The following is a 21,068-nucleotide window of genomic DNA, read 5'->3' as shown; positions in this document are numbered from 1 at the left end:
TGTCTGTCTCTGTTAGGTTAAATGCTGCTGAAGTAGATGGACCTAATTATGGCCTTTGATTGGGGATTAACACAAAGCCATTAAGATGGTTTATGCAACCAGGCAGCTGAGCAATAGAAACACCTAAAACATGTATGAGGCAATATTGGAGGCTGAAACCATGCAATCAGCAGGCTTTCGTTATGAAAAGGCATGGGAAACACAGAAGCTAGCACTGCCTTCATCTAGGGACTGTAGGCAAAACACAGGATGAGAGATTTGCTGTGAAAGACCAGAAAGAGCTACCAACCCCAGCACTGGTCAGACCCCAAATCAGCCATGAGTTACACGAGCTGAGCAAAACAGGGAGGCTCGCGGCTCTGAACGTCCCATACTGCTGCCGTTTCTCACTTCACCCTGTGCTCAGCAAAATTAGCTCTGGTAGCTCTTCTTTGCAATGACAGCACAAGAAGGATTGCCCAATTCATTGGCAGCTTCCCCTCAGAGCAGAAACACTCCAAAGAAACTTGTATGTTTTTCTAATGGCTGGGTCAAAACAGGGCAATGCAGCAGCAACGCTTCTGGGAGTTCTCTGTGTTCTCCAAAACATTGCTCTGACTCTTGCAGTTGTGCAGAGTCAGGTGAGATGCAGGCAGACTTTTGTTAATTAACCATTGATTTTGCTAATGCTACCCTAGGTATTTTTTAGAAGGAGGGATTAGCTGATGTGTGGGAGCAGCTAATTAAGGGAGAAAAATTAATTACAGAAAAATCAAAGTTAGGTTGTAAGCAAAGAAGAGAGAAACTGGAGGAAGGAGCTTACAAGATTGTCGATTAAGTTGGATGATTACAATCAGAATAGTAAATGAAATTTAAACATTATCTTTTGTTGGTTTTAAGATCAGCAATTGAAGATCAGTGTGCCCATTTTCTTCACACTCGGAGGAATGGATGAGAAGACAGATGTAACCCAGATCAGTACACATCAACCTGAATGTTTCAATTGGACCGTATTTCCACCTTCCAAGGGAAAAAGGAGATGTTGCTTGCAGGGGCACTGTATAGCCCTGCTATGGGACCTTCCTGTCTTTTTAAGTCATGAAGGGAACTTTCAGGCGAGAAAGCACTTTTGGGCAACACCATAGATGAGCATGAATAGGTTTTACCCACTTTGAAACTAGGAGAGGATTTGTATACTTCTTCTATGTGCCCAACAGAAACCTTTAATTTACCATCATGCTAATGTGGAAGGACTGCCGTGGCGCTTGGGAATATGGCTTAGTGCTGGTAGAGTAGGGTTAATGGTTGGACTTGATCTTAAAGGTCTTTTCCAACCTAAGTGATTCTATGATTCTGTGACTTTTGCAACCATCTTCAGGCTACTGTACGCCCCCTTTAAAGTTCTGATGGCAGAAACGCACCATAGAGTACTTATCCCTTCACATTCATTATTTTCATCAGGGCAGGATGCAGAAATGCCAGGTACTTTCCGAAAAGACAATCCTTGCTTTGAAGAACAGACATTCTTAAGCTTCAAATTGCTGTGACTTCCAGCTCCCAATGCAAAAACACAGAACTTTCATTATAAGAGCTACAGAGAAGCACACGCATGCCCGCGCACACATTAGGCACTTTGTTTTATTTTGCAAAAAAAAAAAGTCTTTATATATAAACCATTTCATTCTCTCTCAAAACATTCTACAACTATACAGCTGTTTGCTCTGTCATTTGCATAGGAAATACCACAATACAAAAATAAGGTAGAGGGGAGGCAAAAGAAGCAAAACAGCAACCAATTTATGCATGTTTTCACGTATAAACATTTGAAGCCTTACAAAATTATTTACATCGTTTGTCAACTATTTACATTAAGAGCAACATTTCTAACTATAACAAACAAAACTATAATTTATCAAGTATATGTAAAATTGTCTTAAAAAAAAAAGTCTATCATATACCACAAATAAATAAAGACAAACAACAGTTTTAACAAAGCTAGGTTTTCCTGCAAGACCCTTTTTTGGTATTTTGATTGTCTACTCTTGCCTTTGGTTGACAGCTTAATATTACGGCTTCTGAAGTCCAGACACTTACTAGGTTTGTTTGGTCTTCTCCTGTTGTCTGGCCAAATCCTACATGGTCTAACCTCATCTTTGGCCCTTCAAGGCTCAACATGGTGGATCAAAGTCATTGTTAGCATAAAAGGGCACCACTTCATTGACTTCAGTGGAGTTTCAGCTACTTTTGTCAGCAGTACATTTTCCTCTGCGTGTGTCAATGTGAACAGTGGATTAACTAAACTGCACTGTAATTTTAAACAAAATTACTGTATCCTTTACCTTCTAGTAAATTACATGCAATATCCACATGAAACTAGATCATACTGTTGCTGAACCAGCTTAACATGTCTGCATATGAAAATTGCATCCTAAATCCTTCTTTTTAAAGTGATACTAAGTTTAGCTTATAGTAAGAGGTTTAACATTCTGTGTTCTTTGCAACTATCCCCGTTAGTTAAGCTTCCAACATTGACTTTACTGTTCATTCTACTTGTTTTGCCCTTTTAAGCAATTTGAAAACAAAATTCTGCTTTGAATATTCAGTGCACGCCATTTGAGTTAACAGGTACAAAACATATGAATGCTTAGCTCATTTGTCTTAAGAAAAACAAAGCTAAGTTGGTACTGTTTTGAGAGGTATTTAAGTAACTTTTTTGAAAATGTGCCGTGTTATTAAATGTAAAACAACTGCTTTTTTTCCAGAGGATTCTTAGAAAACGTTTGTATTAAACCTAAAAAGCTGATTTGCATATTTACAAAATCTTTGTCATAGCAAACATGCAACACACAGAACAAAATGTTTTGTTCTATGGCTGTTTATAAATTTTTCTATGTACTTTACCTCCACAGAATGACTTAACATTAAAAAAAACCCAACAAGTACTAAACATGTCCAGTAAAAACCTGACAGATTATGATTGATGGCTTTTCCACTGTGTTCATTCATCTGCAGCCTCTCATTAATTCGTTTACTAAACATTGTCACAATAATGACAGTGCTTTGGTCAAAACATCGCAAGAGGAAAAAAACAATGTATAAAGCTGCAACCTGTCCAGACATAATACTTGTAAAGAGATGAAACTTGCTGACTAAAGCCATATACATCATGAGAGCAAACAAATGATCAAACACTCTGGTACTGTGATACAGTGTCTTCCCTTTTTCTGCATAAATATACAAAATATACATTTCCAGTTTCTTTTGAGATTTCTTTTAAATGGATAACCCATACTCAAAAATTTAACTAATCTTAGCTGTACGTCGAGAGTCAATAGGAAATTGCATAGATACAAAACAGCCTCAAGGACAAGTCCAGCTTTTAGTTCTGATGCCTCTTCATGTGGAGAGCCAGGTGATCGGAGCGGGAGAAGCTGCGGTTGCAGACAGCGCACTGGAAGGGCTTTGCCCCCGTGTGCTTCCTGTAGTGGCGCGTTAATTCATCTGAGCGAGCAAATCTCCAGTCGCAGCCTTCCCATGTGCATTTGTACGGTTTCTCACCTGAAACACAGCACAGAGAAATGAGACTGTCAGCTGTCAATCTTCGGGAGAAAACCGAACTGATACCACACTGAATGGCACTCCTGTTCGATTTAAAGAAGAAATAAACAACAAAACATGACCTGACGTTTCCTATATATTCACACCTCTATTGAATAGGGCCCAGACTAACAACCCCTTTGTTTTTTCAGAGAATTCTGCTCTTTAGTCTGTGACTTAACACCTTAGTAAAATGTAAGAAACTTTGAAATATACAAATTTGAGATACCTATAGTATGGAAATGTACAGAGGTAAAAAAACTGCAGGAGACTGAAACATGGTCCCTTATACTCACGTCAGTATGAAAAGGAGTAGGGAAAAAAAAGCATTTTCTCCTAAGAATCGAGCCTAGTTTATAACTTACGCTTGCACCTTTTAAAAATGGATAAACTAAGTTAGACAGAGCTTTATTTAGGAGATCTGAAATGGGAAGGAAGATTTCTATAAAGATTCTTTGTAGTGTGCAGATCTGTTCAAGAGCTTCTGATGTGTGAAGAAAGGGGCACAGTGTGTTACAAACACAAGGGGAATAGTATTTTCTAAAATGTCTCGGGCAATAAAAACTTGTGGTATCCTGGTTTGGGCTCGCTATATATAGGAGAAAGCACATAAAAGATCAAAGCACCCATTTTCAGAACTGAATGTATACAATCAGGTGCTTCAATAGCTATGTTTTGGAGGTGGCAAGTGCTTGCTGTCTCCCAACAGTCTACGCTGACAAAGGGGGAGCACGGTGCCGCTGAAAACTTGCTCTGTTACAGCAGCTCTGAATACAACTTAGAAGTATCCAACCAGTCTTGAATACACCGGGCCCCAGCACCCAAAATATTCCCATTCATCCATTTTTGAACTTTAAATGGGGTATTTTAAACATGCCTATAATTTATAGATTTGCTTGTTGAAACGGGAGAAAGATGAAGCCACAAAGCCAAGATGACTTCTGTGTGAAACCAGAACTATAAGCATGTACATACACCTGCTTGGGAACTGGTATGGACATGATGTCACCATACAGGCAAGCTTTGTATAAATAAAGAGGCTAAAATTACCTATTTATGGGCTACTGGTTGACGTTGGTTAACAAAAACATCTTTCAGTCGGGAGAGTTGATTGCTATCTGTATCCTTTATATTAACTTGACTCATTTGGCAAACAAAGAAAGAAAACTGAGTTTATCAAAGCACTCAGCAGTAGCTTCATCTGGAGCAGAATCAGACCAAGGCTGAGGTTTACAAAAAGTCCTTTCCGACACATCTTACAGATCCTGCTTTCCAGTTGTCTCAGACCTTTACCCTCACACTCTCAATCCTACAGCACTGTGGAATGACTCCTACTTTTCCCTGTTTTACCATCACATGAGCATGCGGAAGAAGGATAGAAGCCAGCATCCTGCAATCAGACAGTTACACCAGTTACGCAGAGAACACAATTTAAGAAACTCAAAAACATTCCTTCAGAGACGCTAATTTATCATTCAGATGAAACTGTGAAACTGGTTTTGTCTGGAAGCTTCAACTGCTTCTTGTAATCAGCTAGTAACTTTCCATCTACTACAAAAAGCAGAATCAGCCCTTTGCTCACGATGGGGATGTGACTTGATGTTGGCAGCACAGTCACAACCAGAACTAGACCTCTACAAAGAAAACTAATGACCCAGCCAAACAACCACGTTTTTGCATAAACTGTGACTGGGGTTTACTGAAAGCACAGTGAAAACATATAATTCTTCAAGAAAAAAAAAACAAAACTTAAGAGCCTGGCACTACCTCTCACACAGTTCAAAATTATTTAATCCATGGTAAAGCTGGGAAGGGACTTTTTACAAGGGCTTGTAGTAAGAGGACAAGGGGTAATGGATCAAAAACTGGAAGAGGGGACATTTAGGTTAGACATTAGGAAGAAACTCTTTAGTGTGAGGGTGATGAGACCCTGGAACAGGTTGCCCAAGGGAGGCTGTGGATGCCCCATCCCTGGAAGTGTTCAAGACCAGGTTGGATAGAGTCCTGAGTAACCTGGTCTAATGGGAGGTGTCCCAGCCCATGCAGAGGAGCTGGAAATAGATGACCTTTAAGGTCCCTTCCAACTCTAACCATTCTGTGATTCTATGAATTCAGAACACAAATTATTACAAATTTCTATCACAGTTGAATTTACTTCGCCTGATGTTGACTGAAGACTGGCATGATCTACAAGACAGGATCATGCAACATATACTATAGTTTTAACATACAGATTTCATTCAAACCTGGTGCATAAAGCTTTTCTAACATCTGAGAAGCCAGTTGAGGATAAAGACCAATGCCTGGTCTTCATTGCAGAATGACAGGAAAGGTCTCTGTTCAGCAAGGGATCTTTTGCAATACATTTATCATCTTTAATATATATTAACTGGGTTATTAACGCAGTCAGTAAAAGACTGCACTGCTGATCCACAGTAACGGCACCAGGGAGATTTCTGTGAACACTTTGTGTTAAAACACACAAACAACATGGACATTGCATAAACTCATTATTCCTGCATTTGAAGCACCTTAAGACAGTGTATTTCTTTCTTTCTCTCCTTCTTTTCCCTCTTCCACCATATTAGTTTCAACCTCTTCTTTAGAATTCTTCACTTAAAACTCTCATATTATACTTGGTGCTAAACTCTCAGTCTTGTGATTCTTCCACTCTAACTACCCAGAGAGAGCATATATATGGTCAGGTCTCTGCTGTATACTCCAAACACTTGTAGAATTCTCCATTTTTCAGAATTACATAGGGAAAGAAAAATGGTAAACAAGCTGAGAAACAGCACTTGTTGAACAAAAGCCTAGGAGTATCCACACCAAACCAGATAGGAATGGGGACCAGGAGATTAAAATCACAGTTTCCAAACTTGGCATGAGAAGGTACTGAAGAATGTGAAACTTCAATGTGTGTCACACAACACAGTACCAGAAAAGCAGTCTCAAAGTTGTCCCACGTAGGTGGGACCCTGTTTCAGTGCAAACAAAACTGCTGCCCCTCATTAAAACTTTTTCTAACCTGTGAGCAGCATCAGCAGGTGATATGAACAGGCATGTGAACTGCCAGCAGCTGGGGCAGTGGTGAACGCCGCACCTTGCTGGACGGCAAAGCTTCCAGGTCAACACTGAATCCAATGCCCAGACTCCCATCAAACTGCAGCTCCCCAGAGACACTATCAGGAAATTTACCCCACTGTCTTGGTCACTTCAGCACCTGCCTCAGCCACAAATTCTCCCAGGCAATGGCATTGCTCAGGGGAAAAGCTAGGAAGTGCCATGAAGAACATCACTGCTCCTCCTTGCTGGCCAACTTCTGCAGACCTGAGCTAAATTGAGCAACGCGCAGAGGATGAGCAGAGGGGAAGAAGATGGTGCCTTACAGAGATTTGTTTTAACAGTGTTACTTTTATGTACTGGAAATTAAAGCCAGAATGCTGCTTTTAACCCCTGCTTTGGCCAAATGAGAACTGGAAAATGTATTTTTAGCGCCAATGTTGAGGCCCAGATTATTTTGAATAAATCCTAGGGGTAAAACACTGAATATCTATGTTTGTAATGCTAGTTTCCGTTGGAAAGTTCTATTTAAAAACTGAATCAATTTCAAATGTTTTCCTTTTGGGCAAGAAAGAAGGGGGGCAAGAAAAAGAAGGTGGAGATTACTTTCACTCTGTTAAAGAAAGCAGAAGAGCAACTAGCTGGTAGAAATTTCTCAACATATACACACTGCTTTTTGTCACTTAAGTTCCTGAGGCAAGGGAAAAAGAGCCTCACATTACATATTTTCTGAATTGATCCTACTTCTTTGCTATGCTGCCTTTGAAGTGCTGAGAAATCTGGGGTTGAAGATTTATTTTTAAAAAGCAGGTATACACAACAAGGGACACTGAACCCTTTATCCACTGTTTTAATTGGCTACATAGTAATGTAAGATTTGTTTACTTTAATGATTGTGCAAAATACAGTAGCTGTAAAGTTTCAGAAATATTTGGTTTTCCTCCAGCAATTTAGGGTTTCTGTAGGGTGTTAAACCAAGAATGCCACTGGTCATCAAATACGAAGGCAGTACGGCTCGGTTACTGGAATATGATCATGGTATCAAGCAGATATTTCACTGTAAATGCAAGAAAACAGCTAACTCCTCCACTTCAGGGGAGCTTCCACGGGATTTGTTAGAATGTCAACACTGTTCAACTAAAACACCATGGAGGAAGCTGGTACCGATTTCCAGCCAAATAGCACACTCCAACTCTTTCTTCCCAAGCCAGAAATGTTATACACAGCACTTCTGGGAAACAGAACTGCTTTCCTTTAAATTATACTTCAACAGGATTGGGATTTCATAAGTTTAATTGGGTTTCTGCATAACCTCCTTCCAGTATCACTGATTTAAAATATTTTGCTAGGCTTATACATCACAAAATATATTTTTAAGTTCTTGAGCTGTGAATATGTATCCATTCTCCAGTTTAAAAAAATACACTTGTGGAGCATGAGAAACAGACTTGTATTTGAGCACAGAAATTTAAAGCCATAATGTTTAGTTTGGAAGCTGTTTTACAGAAAGCATCTAGCAAAAGATAAGGGAGTTTAACCTGAAAGGAGACTATTTTGCTTGCAATGTATCTGTCTGTTAAAAACAATTATTTATAATGCTGTGAGATTGCAACGACATCAAAGGATGCCTGCATATCCACATATAGCATGCAAACCTAACCAGCCACTTCAACAGGTAAACTACTCCAAGGCAGATCCCAAGGTTTGGGATCCTTGCCGATACCACAAGAGAATGGTCTGGCCCAGTGAGGCACACCACGCTGGCTTTTCTCCCTTTAATTTATCTTCTTGGGGTTATTTGTTTCAAAATACACTGATTGCTTTCCTAACATTAATTCTAGCCATTGGCAGTGACCATAGTGGCCACGCTCATTTGGGTAAGAGCCACCAGTGGAGTGGGGTGGCACTCAGTTTTATCTTCTAGATGTAGCCTCTGTTTGAGAAAACATTTTAAATTCTGTTCGGGAAAAACGAGTCACTGAAAACCTCCATTAGTGATGAATGTCCCCATTAACAAGAAAATGTTAGTCAAGTCACCAAGGAATTGTGTGACTTAATTTCTGCAATTCATTGCTAGGATGCCCTTCTCTAAATTAAAAAACTTTAAACTTTTAAAAAGTTCTTTAAACTGCGAACAGCAAGTGCCAGAGTTTCAAACTTAAAGTTAGGCAACTCAGTTGGCATGCAGAAATCCAAATACAGGTATCACACCAGCCAATGCCTGCAACTTCTCTTTTTTACTATCAGAAATTTCTGTCAGAGTGCTGAGTTTGCAGCTTCCTTGAGGAAAAAAAAGGAGCACACTTTTCAAAGACTGCCCAAAAGACAGCACCTAATTACAGCTCGTAAGGGTGTAAAAGTAAAACGTTTTCTGGTGCATTTGTTTTCAAATTTTTCACATCTTAACATCAGTTGTCTTAACTTCCTGACATGCTATCACCTCAAATTTTAGAAAAAATAAGAACAAATTAAATGTTTTCCCTCTGTTGTAGCTTGCCTGAAATGGCTTTCCTGTGGTTCATAGAATCACGGTTTTTAACGCTGGTCTCTTCCAGGCTGACTGGAACTAAAAGTACTTGCTTGGGTGTATTTCTGCACTCATTCAAGTTTTTTGGTCCCAGAGTGTACAGAAAATTAGACTTCTGCCATGGACTAAGTTCTGCAGCCATTGGTAAAGGCAGCTTGTTGGTTGGGGTTTTGCTCTTTTTTTAAGGTGGGTTTTTTTTAGAGAAAGAGCAGAAAGCTGAAATTTCAAAATTTTAAAAAAAACCAACAAACAAAAACCAACCCTCAGTTGTTTCAAAGCTCTTTAGCACACTTAAATTCTTTGTTGTCCAAGATGAAGATGAATCAGAATGCTAATGGCAGACAAGGTTTGTCCAACTTATTTTGTGAGTGACAAAATAAATTTAGGCCTTGAAACATCCAGCCCACTGGTGATACAAACGAAAAACATATGCTGCACTTTTTAAAATGTGATAAAGCCTCAGACCAGTATAGCAAGAGCTAGAGGGTGAGCATTAAGTGCTACTTCATAGCGAAACAGAATTTTAAGGAATCCTGTCACAGAGAGCTGTATGCACTTTCCAAGTCTGATCACCGATAAGTCAAGCAGTATTTGATCTGTTTCTAACAAAAGCACAAACAGGAAAAAAGATAACAGACTGGTAAGTAACAAGGATGGTCAAAAGAGTTGTGCACCATTCACTTTCTCACTATAGAGGTGCAGAAGGCATTATCTTCTCAGAGCTCCCACCAGCGCTTCAAGCACTCTTGTTTGGCTAAGTGTTGTCTTACGCAGATCAAGGATTACTGGGGAATCTTGACTGGCCTGGGCAATGGTTTATTTTCTTTCTGGCATAACAGTCTGTCTTAACAGAGGTGGTCTCTCTTCAAGGAGATATGCAAACAAAGAGGAAAGGAATTTTTTTTTAAAGTAGGTTTATAAGAAATCCATGCCATCTGGGGTGCATGGCTGTGTCTACAAGTCCTGTTCTGAAGAACACATTTCTTCATCTATGCCTGTGGTGCAAGAACAGCTCTTTAGCTCTCACACCAGTAACACTGGCTCTTGTACAGTCAGATAAGAGGTGCTCTTAAAATGGAATTTATTAAACATGTACTGTAGACTTCCAGATTTCCATCTACTTTATGCACACACATTAAAAAAAAAAATACTGAAAGCAATACACTAAAGCTATTTTGACTCAAAGCAAAGCACTGTACACTTGCCAAAATCAAAGGTTTTAATATGTCCTTAATCAGAGTTGTTAGAGATCACTGAATATAAATAATGCAGCCTGACAGGACAGGAATGCTGCTACCAAGATACTCAGACTAAACTAGGACATTACTTAAATGTTTCTAATCTTTCACCAATGGGAGGTGCAGGTCATCTAACAAACAACAAACAACACACCACCCTGGAACCAGGAGTCAATCGTCCCAGTCAAGCTCAGAAATTAATTACAATAAGGAATGTCTAATCATATAATGGAAAGTTTTAATCATCAGCAATTGCTGTGAATCTTGGTACTATATTAGCCTATGTAGGGCGGTCTCAAAATGAACTATATTTAAAGCCAGTCTCTTAGGTCAACAGTTTCCTTATCAGGAATCAAATATCCTGGAACTGAAGTTTAATCCTCTCAGGGAGCAATTGACAGAAACAACAGTTTTTCATGCTTAGAGGGACTTTCTAGGCTTTTAATCAAAAAGAAAATATTAGGCTTTTCTTTTCAGTATCTAAAATCTAACAGGAGTACCCCTCACCTGACACCCTGGAATTTCACTCTTGCTTCATAAAAACTGCATGCTGGACACAGATGTGAATGACCAGTAACAGTTAATTAAAATGTAGGTTCATGTTGCTAAGATATCTTTTGAGACACATTTGAACATGTTGCATTTAGGTTATGACTACAGATGAAGAACTGGATCAATTAATCCCAAGATCTGTGATGATTCACAAAGTGGAAACAAAAAAAAAAGGCATTATTTTCCCTTAAACTGTGGCGCACAAAGGAAAATGTACTTCCATTTCTCACACACACAACTAATGGATTTAGCAGAATTCATAAATAAAAGATATCAGCATATTCTCCAGCAGCATCTAGCAACACTGCACTTCAATGCACTTTGTCAACAGTTTTATTTAACTCTCTTCCATTTTTCCTTATTGTCTCTTTCAATGATCGCATTTACTGACACCTCCTTAAAGTATAACCTGTGCAACTGACTCATCTAGCAGATTAAATAAGCAGAATTTGCAGAGAAATATTACTTAACAGCTATTTTAACGATGCAAAGGTTTTTCCAGGATGAGGTTTGCTATGTACATGGAACACTGTAACCATGAGAAAGGCAGAGCCTTTTGGGGCCTCCATTCCCCATTTGTACAACGTGAGTGAAATCCCTCACCTAGAGTCTCAGGGTGAATTGAGTTAATACATGTTTTCATAGGGTGCTTTTTTTCCAGCAGGAGTCCAACTACCACTCTCCTTCCCTTCAAAACAATGAGCATCCTGAATTCCCAGTCAATTCTACATGGTACTACCACATAAAGATATGGTAAACTCAGAGCCCAAAGTTGTACGGATTGCTGAGATCTATCATGCACAACTGGTTCTAACTCTGATATACCATCAGAGCCTAATTCTGGATCTATAGAGGCAGAGATTTAAAATAAAATAAAATGTTTAACACCTTGAGAAACCACACAAGTCAGCAGCTGTCCCTTGCCTACATCAACATTTGAAATAACTAGGGACAGTGGAAGTATTTTGAGTGCATCTCATTTAGAGAAATGCCATTTCTCTTGAGTTATCTCGGCTTCCACTTCCCATCACCAAATACAAACTAGATCTATAGATAGAGATGAAATAGTTTTGCAGTTAATGCTAGAAACTATTAATGGCAAGCCTACCATGTGACCAGAGAACATGCCTGTACAAAGACTCTGTATACAGAAAACCAACATGCAGCTGGAAAATGTCCTCAATGTGCATGTCTTGATGTGTTCAAAACAATGACAGATTTCTCCTCTTAAAACCATACACAATTCTGAAGTGTGCAGCTGTTCACAGAAATAATTTTAAAAACCTCCACCCTTGAGCCAGCAGATCTTCTGCAGTGTTAGTAGGGTATTCCAGGTGCCTGCGTATCAAAAGGCTCAACTTCCACAGTCCAAATTTTTAACATAAAAAGAAATCTAACAGGATAAGTTATAGGACCGCTGTTTCTAAAGGATCACTTGTGATACATGTATGTACTTGGATGCCAGAGAAAGAACCGAAGGAAGTTTACCTACAACACAAAAGTTAACTGATTTCCACTGACATCTGGCACGTTTTTCAAGTTGGACACATAGCTGTTACGCTAGAGCCGTAAGGTGGTTTTACTGTTGGACAGTCCACAGTAAATGTATAACCCCCCCCCCCCACGTCATATACTGTAGTTGCACAATGCCAGTTATGAAATGAAACTTGTTCCATGACTAACAGGTACATTTATTGTAAAAGACAATCCCTGTTTCAAAAGGTCAAAAAATTCAATCTGCTTTGAGAGATGTTCCAACAGCTACTTTAGCATACTGAACACCATGTTATCTGTCTCAGGAATAATGGATATCAAGTTAAGATACTATACTGAAGTGTTTTAAGGCATTAAAATGTACCAGACATCTGCTCCAGAACTGCATGGAGACAAATAAAAAATGTCCTTTTACTTTTGCAGAATTCTCATCTTTGTTCTTGTTCAATTGTGGGGCTATCAGTTTTCCAACAACTAAAATTTACTTTGCAGTTTACAAATGCTGAAACATTACGTAGAGAAATAAAAATGGGTACTTGGTTCAGCAACTGCCACAAATACATTAACCTTGCTTTATCTTTTTATAGGAATACTGGGTTCCTAATCAACAGCAAAAGTCCAGTGTAACTACATTACGTCAGAAAAATTATACCAGCTTATCCCACCTGACTTTGAATAAGGTAAACACCTTAGGAACACCTAAGCAGAAAAATTTAAGAAATTTCCCTCTTGTCCATTTCCTATAGTTTTATTTAAATGTAATTTATAAATTCTGACAGTGTTTTCATATCTGAATTGGGAAAAAGCCTACATTCCACCTATCAAAAAACAACATTTCCCTTAGTCGTTTGTGTTTTTTTCTCAGATAAATGTCTACTAAACCCAGTAAAGCTCTTCAGAAGAGAAAGGCTGCTAAATAAATACTGTAAAAGGGCTGAGATTTTCCAATACAAAAGGAAAACCATAAGGTCTGTCTTGACTTCAAATGGCAGACAAACTTTGCTGCAGGCTTTCATTTTAAGATGACAGATTGCTGAGAAGGGCGGGGACTGGTTTGGGATGAGAGAGAGACTGCAGCCAATTTAGAAGGTATTGTTAAGAAACTAAGAATAAGGAGAAAACAACTTCAGTGGTCCATGATTACTAAAGAACGGGTTTAGCCAGATAAACAGGTCTGCTATCCCTGAAGGGATTTGAAAGAATATCACACACAACTTTATTAAAAAGGATTACGTGACACTTGCTTTAGACTTTGAAGGTAAAAGCTTCGCAAGAGCACTTTTTATAAACAAAAAAAATAGTAATAAAAAAATCAAAGCTCAATAGCTCCATATGAATTCATAGTTCTGGGGGATGCGGTGCAAAGAGGCACACACCCAAATTTAGCCCTCGGCATCAAGCCCTTCTCTTTGGAGACCAATAGTGAGATTTTCCTGCACTCATGGAGAAGCTGTGCAACTTCACAGATTTTCCTGAGTTTGCGCCCGTTTACCTTAACATTCAGTAAACCGCTTTACAGTACTGGGTAATAGACATTTCAACTGTATGTTAAAGCAGAGACCAGAATCGGTGTTGGAAATGTTCAAGTATTAAGTAAATATTCAAGAGAGTTAAACTAATGCAGACTCTGAAATAGTGCAGGTAACAGGATAGGGACATTCTTGCATGTAAAGCACACTTTGGACAGTTTATCCCTTCATTCACCTCCCTAGAAGACCCTTTGTATTACAGACCTGCTTAAGTTCACTAGATTTTTATCTAAAACAACATTCCTCTTTCCATGAATACATCAGCTTCTCTGACCTTTGCACATTTATCCACATTACTAAGGTCAAATATCTATTAGGTAAAAAAGTGAAGGCAACAATAAACATCAATGACCCTCAGCACTATATGTATTAGCAATGTGGTATGTATTTCTGTGCATATAAGCATTAACTTTATAAACCCTGAAGTCATTACTACTGAAGGTGCAAGAAAGATATCAATTGATTTTTAAAAATGAAAAATATATGTTTAAAATTATTACTGTGTCATGTTAATTTTTAGACTAAAGCTTTTATTTTATCTCTCTTCCTAGTTACTGTAAAATAGCAAGCGAGATATTTAAAACTGGTATTTACTTGCTGGCTAAAGTGCGTAAGTGGAAATCACATACTCTTAAACTTACAGATGATTTATTGAAGAGCAATGGGATTATACTCTCTGACATTATTTATGTCTATAGCCTTTTGAGAATACTTATTTTTTACTGAGTTTACTGGTAATGAGTGATTATATGTATAAAAAATACATTTGTTTTTGCAAAATAAGGAGTGTTCTTGTTTAGTCTATTACTAATATAAAGCAATAACCTTTGTACAGTTGCTTTAATTTTTTTACTGAGACTGCAACACAGATAACTCTTTCATTTATCAAAACAAAATTTCCATAGTAACATTTAGCCTGGAGATACTCAATTTCTTTACGATAATCCAACGATCCATTCAAAATAGCTGCTGAATAGAAGGCCTTGTTTCCATAGAGACAGTGAAACATTTTGTTATATCATAGCTCATGCTAAGTTTTGTTTTGACTTTTGTTTTAAACTTAGGTGAAAAAACATTACTTGAAGGGCACAGCCGTAGCCCTGACAGCCTGCTTCAGTAAGCGAGTCGCTTGAACTGTGACTCGTGCTTTGCTCTCAATCAAGATCCACACATAAAAGGGCTGGGATTCATACTCAGCTTTGAAAACAGGAGTTGCAGCCCACTCATTTATTTCTTTACAAAATCAGTCATGTGCTTTCCACTGATTTAGCATAAGCAGTTCTGTACTAAGATCCCAGCTGTCCTAAATAGTTTCAGGCGTGCTGTCCGTGAGCTGCGTTTTTCTCCCCGTTTCCCTCTCTCCTCCTTCCCCCTGCCTCAGCAGGTGAACACTTAGGAAGAGCACCGAGGGCAGTTCCTTTCCCCAGCTGCTGTTCTCTGCACACGTGGCTTCTGTGCCCACTCACAGGCAACTGTCCTGTCCCCAGCTCTGCTCCATGCAGGCCCATGAACTGGGACTGCCTCTGTAGCTGCAGGCAGAATTTGATCAAGGGACAAATGCAACACACAGACACCTTTCGTTTCCTCCATTTTAATGTCTTTCACCAACAAAAAATGGAAATTGTGGGGTTTTTTAAAATAAATCTAAAGAACCACCTGTCTTAAAAAAAAAAAAAAAGAAGTAAATGCACACTTAAGGCTATGGATGAAGCAAATGGAGGTATGTTGGGAGTTTTCATGATGCTTCTCAAAATTCTAAGATTAAATAATTCTAACAGGTCAAAGAAAAAGCCCAAACCAGTAAATCCTATTTATTTAGATAAATTCTGAAAACTGTAACATGTTTACTACACTTCATTAATTATTCAGTGGGGAAAAAATAGCTTTTTTTTTTCAACATCTTACGGCATTTTAGATTGAAAATTTCCAGCCGTTTTATTCTAAACTATTTTGAGTTCTGTATTGTAAGATAAAAAAACCTGCATTAAGAATAAAAGCAATTTTTCTTCTCACTGATCAAACCTTAGGTTTTTCTTAACTGAAGCGCCAGCTTGAACCCACACTGCTCTACAGAAAATAGGGACAAAATGGCAGCTCAAGCACGCTTGCTTCCTCAGAAAATGTGTAAGCCATGAATGACCAAGAGAAAAACAAAGTGAGTACATACCCGTGTGAGTTCTCAGGTGTGCTTTTAAGTGAGAAGACTTTGTATAAACTTTTGTGCAGCCTAAAACAAAACAAAACAAAAAGGCAGAGAGGCATTTCAGTAAGGAGAACAGGAACGCTCCATGTCACATTTAAACTTTCTCACTCACTGCTAATGTACTATCTGGAAACAGTCAGGTTTACTACCTTCTGACACCATCACAATTTAGAAGTAAAATTTGGTATAGAAAGCTTCTAGGGATATGTTGCTTTACACACAAAAGAGAAAAATCCATGTTTCTGGTAGACTTACTGCCCCGTAATGTAGTACGGTCCTCTAGCTGCCACTATCTATGCACTGTAACACCTGCTATGTAAATTAGAAACTCAAGAGGGGGACTTTGCTTTTTAAAAATTTCCTAGAGAATTTGCTCAAGCCAGGCTCAGTGTCGTTGTTACCCCAGGCTTCACCTAACTTTTCCATTGAGCATTTATCATGCCGCACACAGGAGGTAAAGGGGGAGATAAACCACGAGCCGCAGCTCGGGTGGGTATGACCATCTTGTATCTGGGATCATGTCCTACATGGAGGCACGGTTTAGAGTCAAGTTCCTCTTCTCATTCTGCGTAGGAGAAGAGGCTAAAAGGAAATCCATCTGTGCCCAGTTTTCAGAGGTACCTTTAATGTATTTATGCGGGCAGCTGAATTCCCTGTTCATAACAGGGGAGACACAGGGCCTTGGCTACCAGGAGGATTCAAACTAAGCTGAACTGCGTTGGACAAACCAAGTCTCTTCCACTGTTCATGATGGAGCAAAGTGGAGCAGAGGCTGCACGGTCGCATTGACTTAAATTAGAAAAGACACAATTTTTTTTTTTCCTATGGGGTACAAGTTTTGTAATACAGTAAAATGAGCTCAGGCATTTAAGAGGTTAACAAATTACATTAATAAGAGCGTTTAAGTTATTTAAAGAATATGTAAGCGTGCCACACAAAATAAGACAATAAAGAAGATAAATTCTTCTTTAACAAGAAATTACTTGCTTCTCCCTAGGTGTAGACTACAGCTAAAGAAAACCATTTACACCTTATCTGCAATTGTTCACACTTAGATTATTGCAAGAGCTGGGATTTTCTAGCACAGATTTCTTACCGGGATAGTCGCAGTAGTGGATACGTCTTTTCTCCAAATCTGGGTTACTTCTCCTGTTGTATCTGACTGGTTGAATATTCTGGGGGGTTATGGGCAGAGTCGCTGGTAAATTTGGATTGTGAATTGCTAGCTTGGAAGCTATAGTTGCAGCATATGATGGAGGAGGGGTTAAATTCTGTAGCATCTCTGCTTGTCTGTCTGGACTCCCAGGCTCTGAGCTCGGGGGCGAAGGAGGGAAGTAAGTGGCCTGCTGCTGCTGCAGAAACTGGTTTGGCATGGGGTAGGTGCATGGGGGGATGGCCTGGAACTGTTTCATCGCAGTCTGTGGAACAGCCGAGGAGAGCGTGTTAAGGCCCGCCATGGCTGATGGCATGGAGACATTGCTAAGGGAGTCCATCACGGCTGCCTGAGTAGTCGTGTTGGGCATATCTAAATCCGGTGAGCTCAAGAGCTGATATAACTGGCCTTGCTGGGGCGTGACAGAAAGGTGGACATCTGGAGTAGGAAGCTCCTGCTTGATGAAAATGTTGTTCACATCGGGAGTTTGGTGGGAGCTGAAGATGCTGGTAAACTCAGGGAGGGCCTGAGTTGGGGCAGGGGCAGGGGCAGTAGTTTCGCTCTGGTGACTGAAGATGGTGACCGGCTCTGTCTTGATGTGGGTTACGCAGGGTCGCTGAGATTTGTACAGGCCAGTTCTCAGGTGGCTAATGTCAGGGAGGAAGACGTTCATATTGATGCTGTAAGGCAACCCTTCGCTGTCAGTGAAAAACTGGTCTACAACCGAGGCACTGTCTCTTCTGTATTTCTTATGTTCGGGGATGACGGGAACGGGCGGGAGCTGAGGTGTCAGGTATTTCTCCATTTCACATCTTGTCTACAAAAACAAAACATACCATAATACACACGATTTGTAACCAACTAAGAAAGATGATGACATGCAAGTCGCGTGATGCTTTGCAAATAAAAGGCAATACTGTTCAGCCAGCCACAAGCTACCTACAGAGGAAGTTATAAACATTTGCGCTAATGAAAACCTGTCTTTTATAATCAGTGCACTAATCAACATCATCAAGGACAAGGAGATAAAGTCATGGCACAAGCTGTTCACACAGAACAAACATTAAGATCGATCTGATGTTTCAGCATATGACAAAGTTTTCATCTTTTATGCCTACAAGTCAGCGCAAGGAGCTGAAGTGACAGGCGTTGAGCCTAATCTGCAAATCTCCTGCTCTGGAATTCACTGCTCAAGCAGGGTGACTGCCTATCTGTTTCACCCGCTTCTCTTTGAAATGCTAACTTTAAAAGCCACATCCTCAGCCGGCTATATGAATGCTAATACTTCAAATAATGTTTATATATATACAAATTCTATATTTCTAGGATTTTTCACCCTTAAAAGAAAGGTATAAAGTGTTAAATAACGCCAAATAAAAAGAAGACGGGTGGACTGCATCAGCGTGCTCTTTGCGTAAAGCGTCTCTGGGACTACACTTAAAAAAAAAAAATAATCTAGGCAGTGTATAATTGGCTAATAGCGTGATAAACATGTCCCTATCCATGCCTCGGTCCTAGGAGAGCTCTTTAATTACTGGGAAATCATTCTCTCAGCGTAGTGGTGCGAGGGAATCCGTGGGTGGCTGGAGCCCGATACATTACTGGTACAGTCATCGGCAAAACATTTATCACGCACTCTCCAGTGGGCAAATGCTACATTCCCCCCTGCCCTGTCAAGACTGCCCTCATACCAGACCCGTTTAGCACTCCGCAAGAGAAAGCAGCTGACAAGCAGCAACTCTGCCCGAAAGTGGATTTTTAGGACCTTTCTTCAAAGACCCCCAGTAAACACCACAAACAAACAGAGCCGCCTTCCCGTCCCTTTGATCTGGATCTGCCCCGACATGCCAGGCTACTTTTTCCAGCTCTTGTTTACGAGCCGAGGGCAGCTCGCTTTGAAGACGAGAGTTATTTATTCCTTGGGGAAGACACCATCGAAACGCAGCACTCGACGGACCGCTGCCCTGCACCGGGGGCTACTCGGGACCCCATGCCCCACCCCCGGCCCCGGGGGCCGCGGGCAGCCCCGGAGCAGAGGGAGGACGGAGCCTCACAGGGCGCCCAGCGCGGCCCACCGGGCGCCGGCAGCCACCGCCCCGGCGAGCGCCGTCCGCGGGCTGAAGCCCGGCTGCGGTCGCCACCTCCCGCTTTTAGATACTCCAGCTGTTTGCATGTGGGTCCGCTCCCCGACAGCCTCGTGGGACAGGCAGAAAGTCCCGGGAAGTCCCCCCGACCCCCTCCGCCCGGTGTGTAGTGTCCTCCCCCCACACACACACACCCCCCGAACATGACTCCCTGCGTGGGCGAGGAGGACAGGCGGCCGCTCTAATTCTGCCGCCGGGCAAGTGCAAAGGCAGCAGCTGTAGCTTTCAACACACCCGCGAGGGCAGCCCTGCTCCCCCCCTTCGCCCCGGTACGGGCCCGCCAGCCGCAGCCGGCGCCCCGCCTCAGCCGCAGCCGCCTCAGCCGCGCCCCGGGCCGCCTCGCCACGCTCCGCCGGCGGGAAGGCGGGAGCGCCCGTGCCCTCCCCGCTTCGCGGCCCCCCGGCTCCGGCGGGCTGGGCGGCGGGGTGGGGCAGGTGCCGCTTCCCCTCCAACACACGCACACCCCGCCGCCCCCTCAGCCCTCCACCTCGGGGTCCGCTGCCCCGGCCCCGTGGCCCCGGCCCCACCCAGTCCCGCCCGCCCGCTCCTCAAGCGGCCGCTCCCCGCCCGGGCAGCCCCGCCGCGGGAGAGGGGCGATGGCCGGCGGGGTGTGACGGCGCTGGTCGCTGCCTACCTGGACCATCTCCTCCGCCGGCAGGGTCGCGCCGCCGCCCCCGCCGCCGCCCCCAGGGTGCTGCTGCTGAGGCGGCGGGGGCTGCTGCTGCTTCAGGTCCTCCCCGGGGAAGATCGCCGCCTCCCTGGCCCCTAGCACGGGCTTGAGCTGCGCGAACACCGGCTCCTCGGGCTGCTGCACCGGACCCAGGCGGGCGCTCATGGTCAGCACCCTGGTGGCCATGAGGCAGGCTGGCGGCGGCTGCGGCGCGGACGGGCTGCCCGCCCCGGCGCAGGGCAACTGGCCCGCGGGCGGCTCCGGGCGGGCGGGCGGGCGGGCGGTGGCTACTCGTGCGCTCGCTCCACAGGAGCCCCAACCCCAGAGCGCATCCACTCCGGTTTCGTCAGTGCCTCCTCCTCTACCTGGCCACGGGTATCTACCCGGTGACACACGCCCGCCCCTATTTCACCCTACTCCACCCCCGGCCCCCCCCTACACTCCACCCAGCCCGGCGAAGGGGGCCGGCCCTACGGGCTGTCCTGCCTACGGGGAGCACGAACAGCTCCTCCCCGCGGAGCGCCGGCTCTGCCCTGCTCCGCCGCGGCGTGCCCAGCAGCGGGGAGGGAGGGCTCAGGCGGTCCGGTCCGGGCTCAGACCCCGACCCCGTCCCTGGCCCTGGCCCAGGCCCCGGGGGGCGGTAACGCCCGGCCAGCAGCAGGGCTGTCCCGGCGCTGTGCTGCCGGCTCCGCGCCCCGGGTATGGCAGCCCGGGCCGGGGCGGGCAGGGGCAGCGTGCGAGGCAGCGATCCTGGCGAGGACGTGGGAGAGGGTTTTCCGCAAGTGCGGGGGTCCGCGGGGCCCCTCTGGTGACTTAGTATTATTTATAGTCTTTTAAAGAAGCGCTGCTAATGTTGGCGTTTTAAAATAACCGTCTCTCCCACCTTTCATCTTCAAAAGGGTTTTAGAGGCAGTCATTC

The 21,068-nt window shown here is 42.5% G+C and overlaps 1 protein-coding gene across 1 annotated transcript; it reads right to left on the bottom strand.

Annotated features, from left to right (window-relative positions):
* Positions 1-1,599: 1,599 nt before the first annotated feature.
* On the bottom strand, positions 1,600-20,503 carry KLF5 (KLF transcription factor 5). The gene is made up of 4 exons (XM_051608132.1): positions 20,114-20,503; positions 17,279-18,152; positions 16,147-16,206; positions 1,600-3,537 (listed from the first exon to the last, which is right to left on the bottom strand). The coding sequence occupies exons 1-4, from the start codon at positions 20,333-20,335 to the stop codon at positions 3,359-3,361; spliced, it is 1,335 nt and encodes a 444-aa protein (XP_051464092.1). The 5' UTR covers positions 20,336-20,503; the 3' UTR covers positions 1,600-3,358.
* Between the last annotated feature and the right edge of the window lie 565 nt (positions 20,504-21,068).

Source organism: Apus apus, chromosome 1, assembly GCF_020740795.1.
Source record: "Apus apus isolate bApuApu2 chromosome 1, bApuApu2.pri.cur, whole genome shotgun sequence".
Taxonomy (NCBI): Eukaryota; Metazoa; Chordata; class Aves; order Apodiformes; family Apodidae; genus Apus; species Apus apus.
This window is presented reverse-complemented; position numbering and strand designations above follow the sequence as displayed.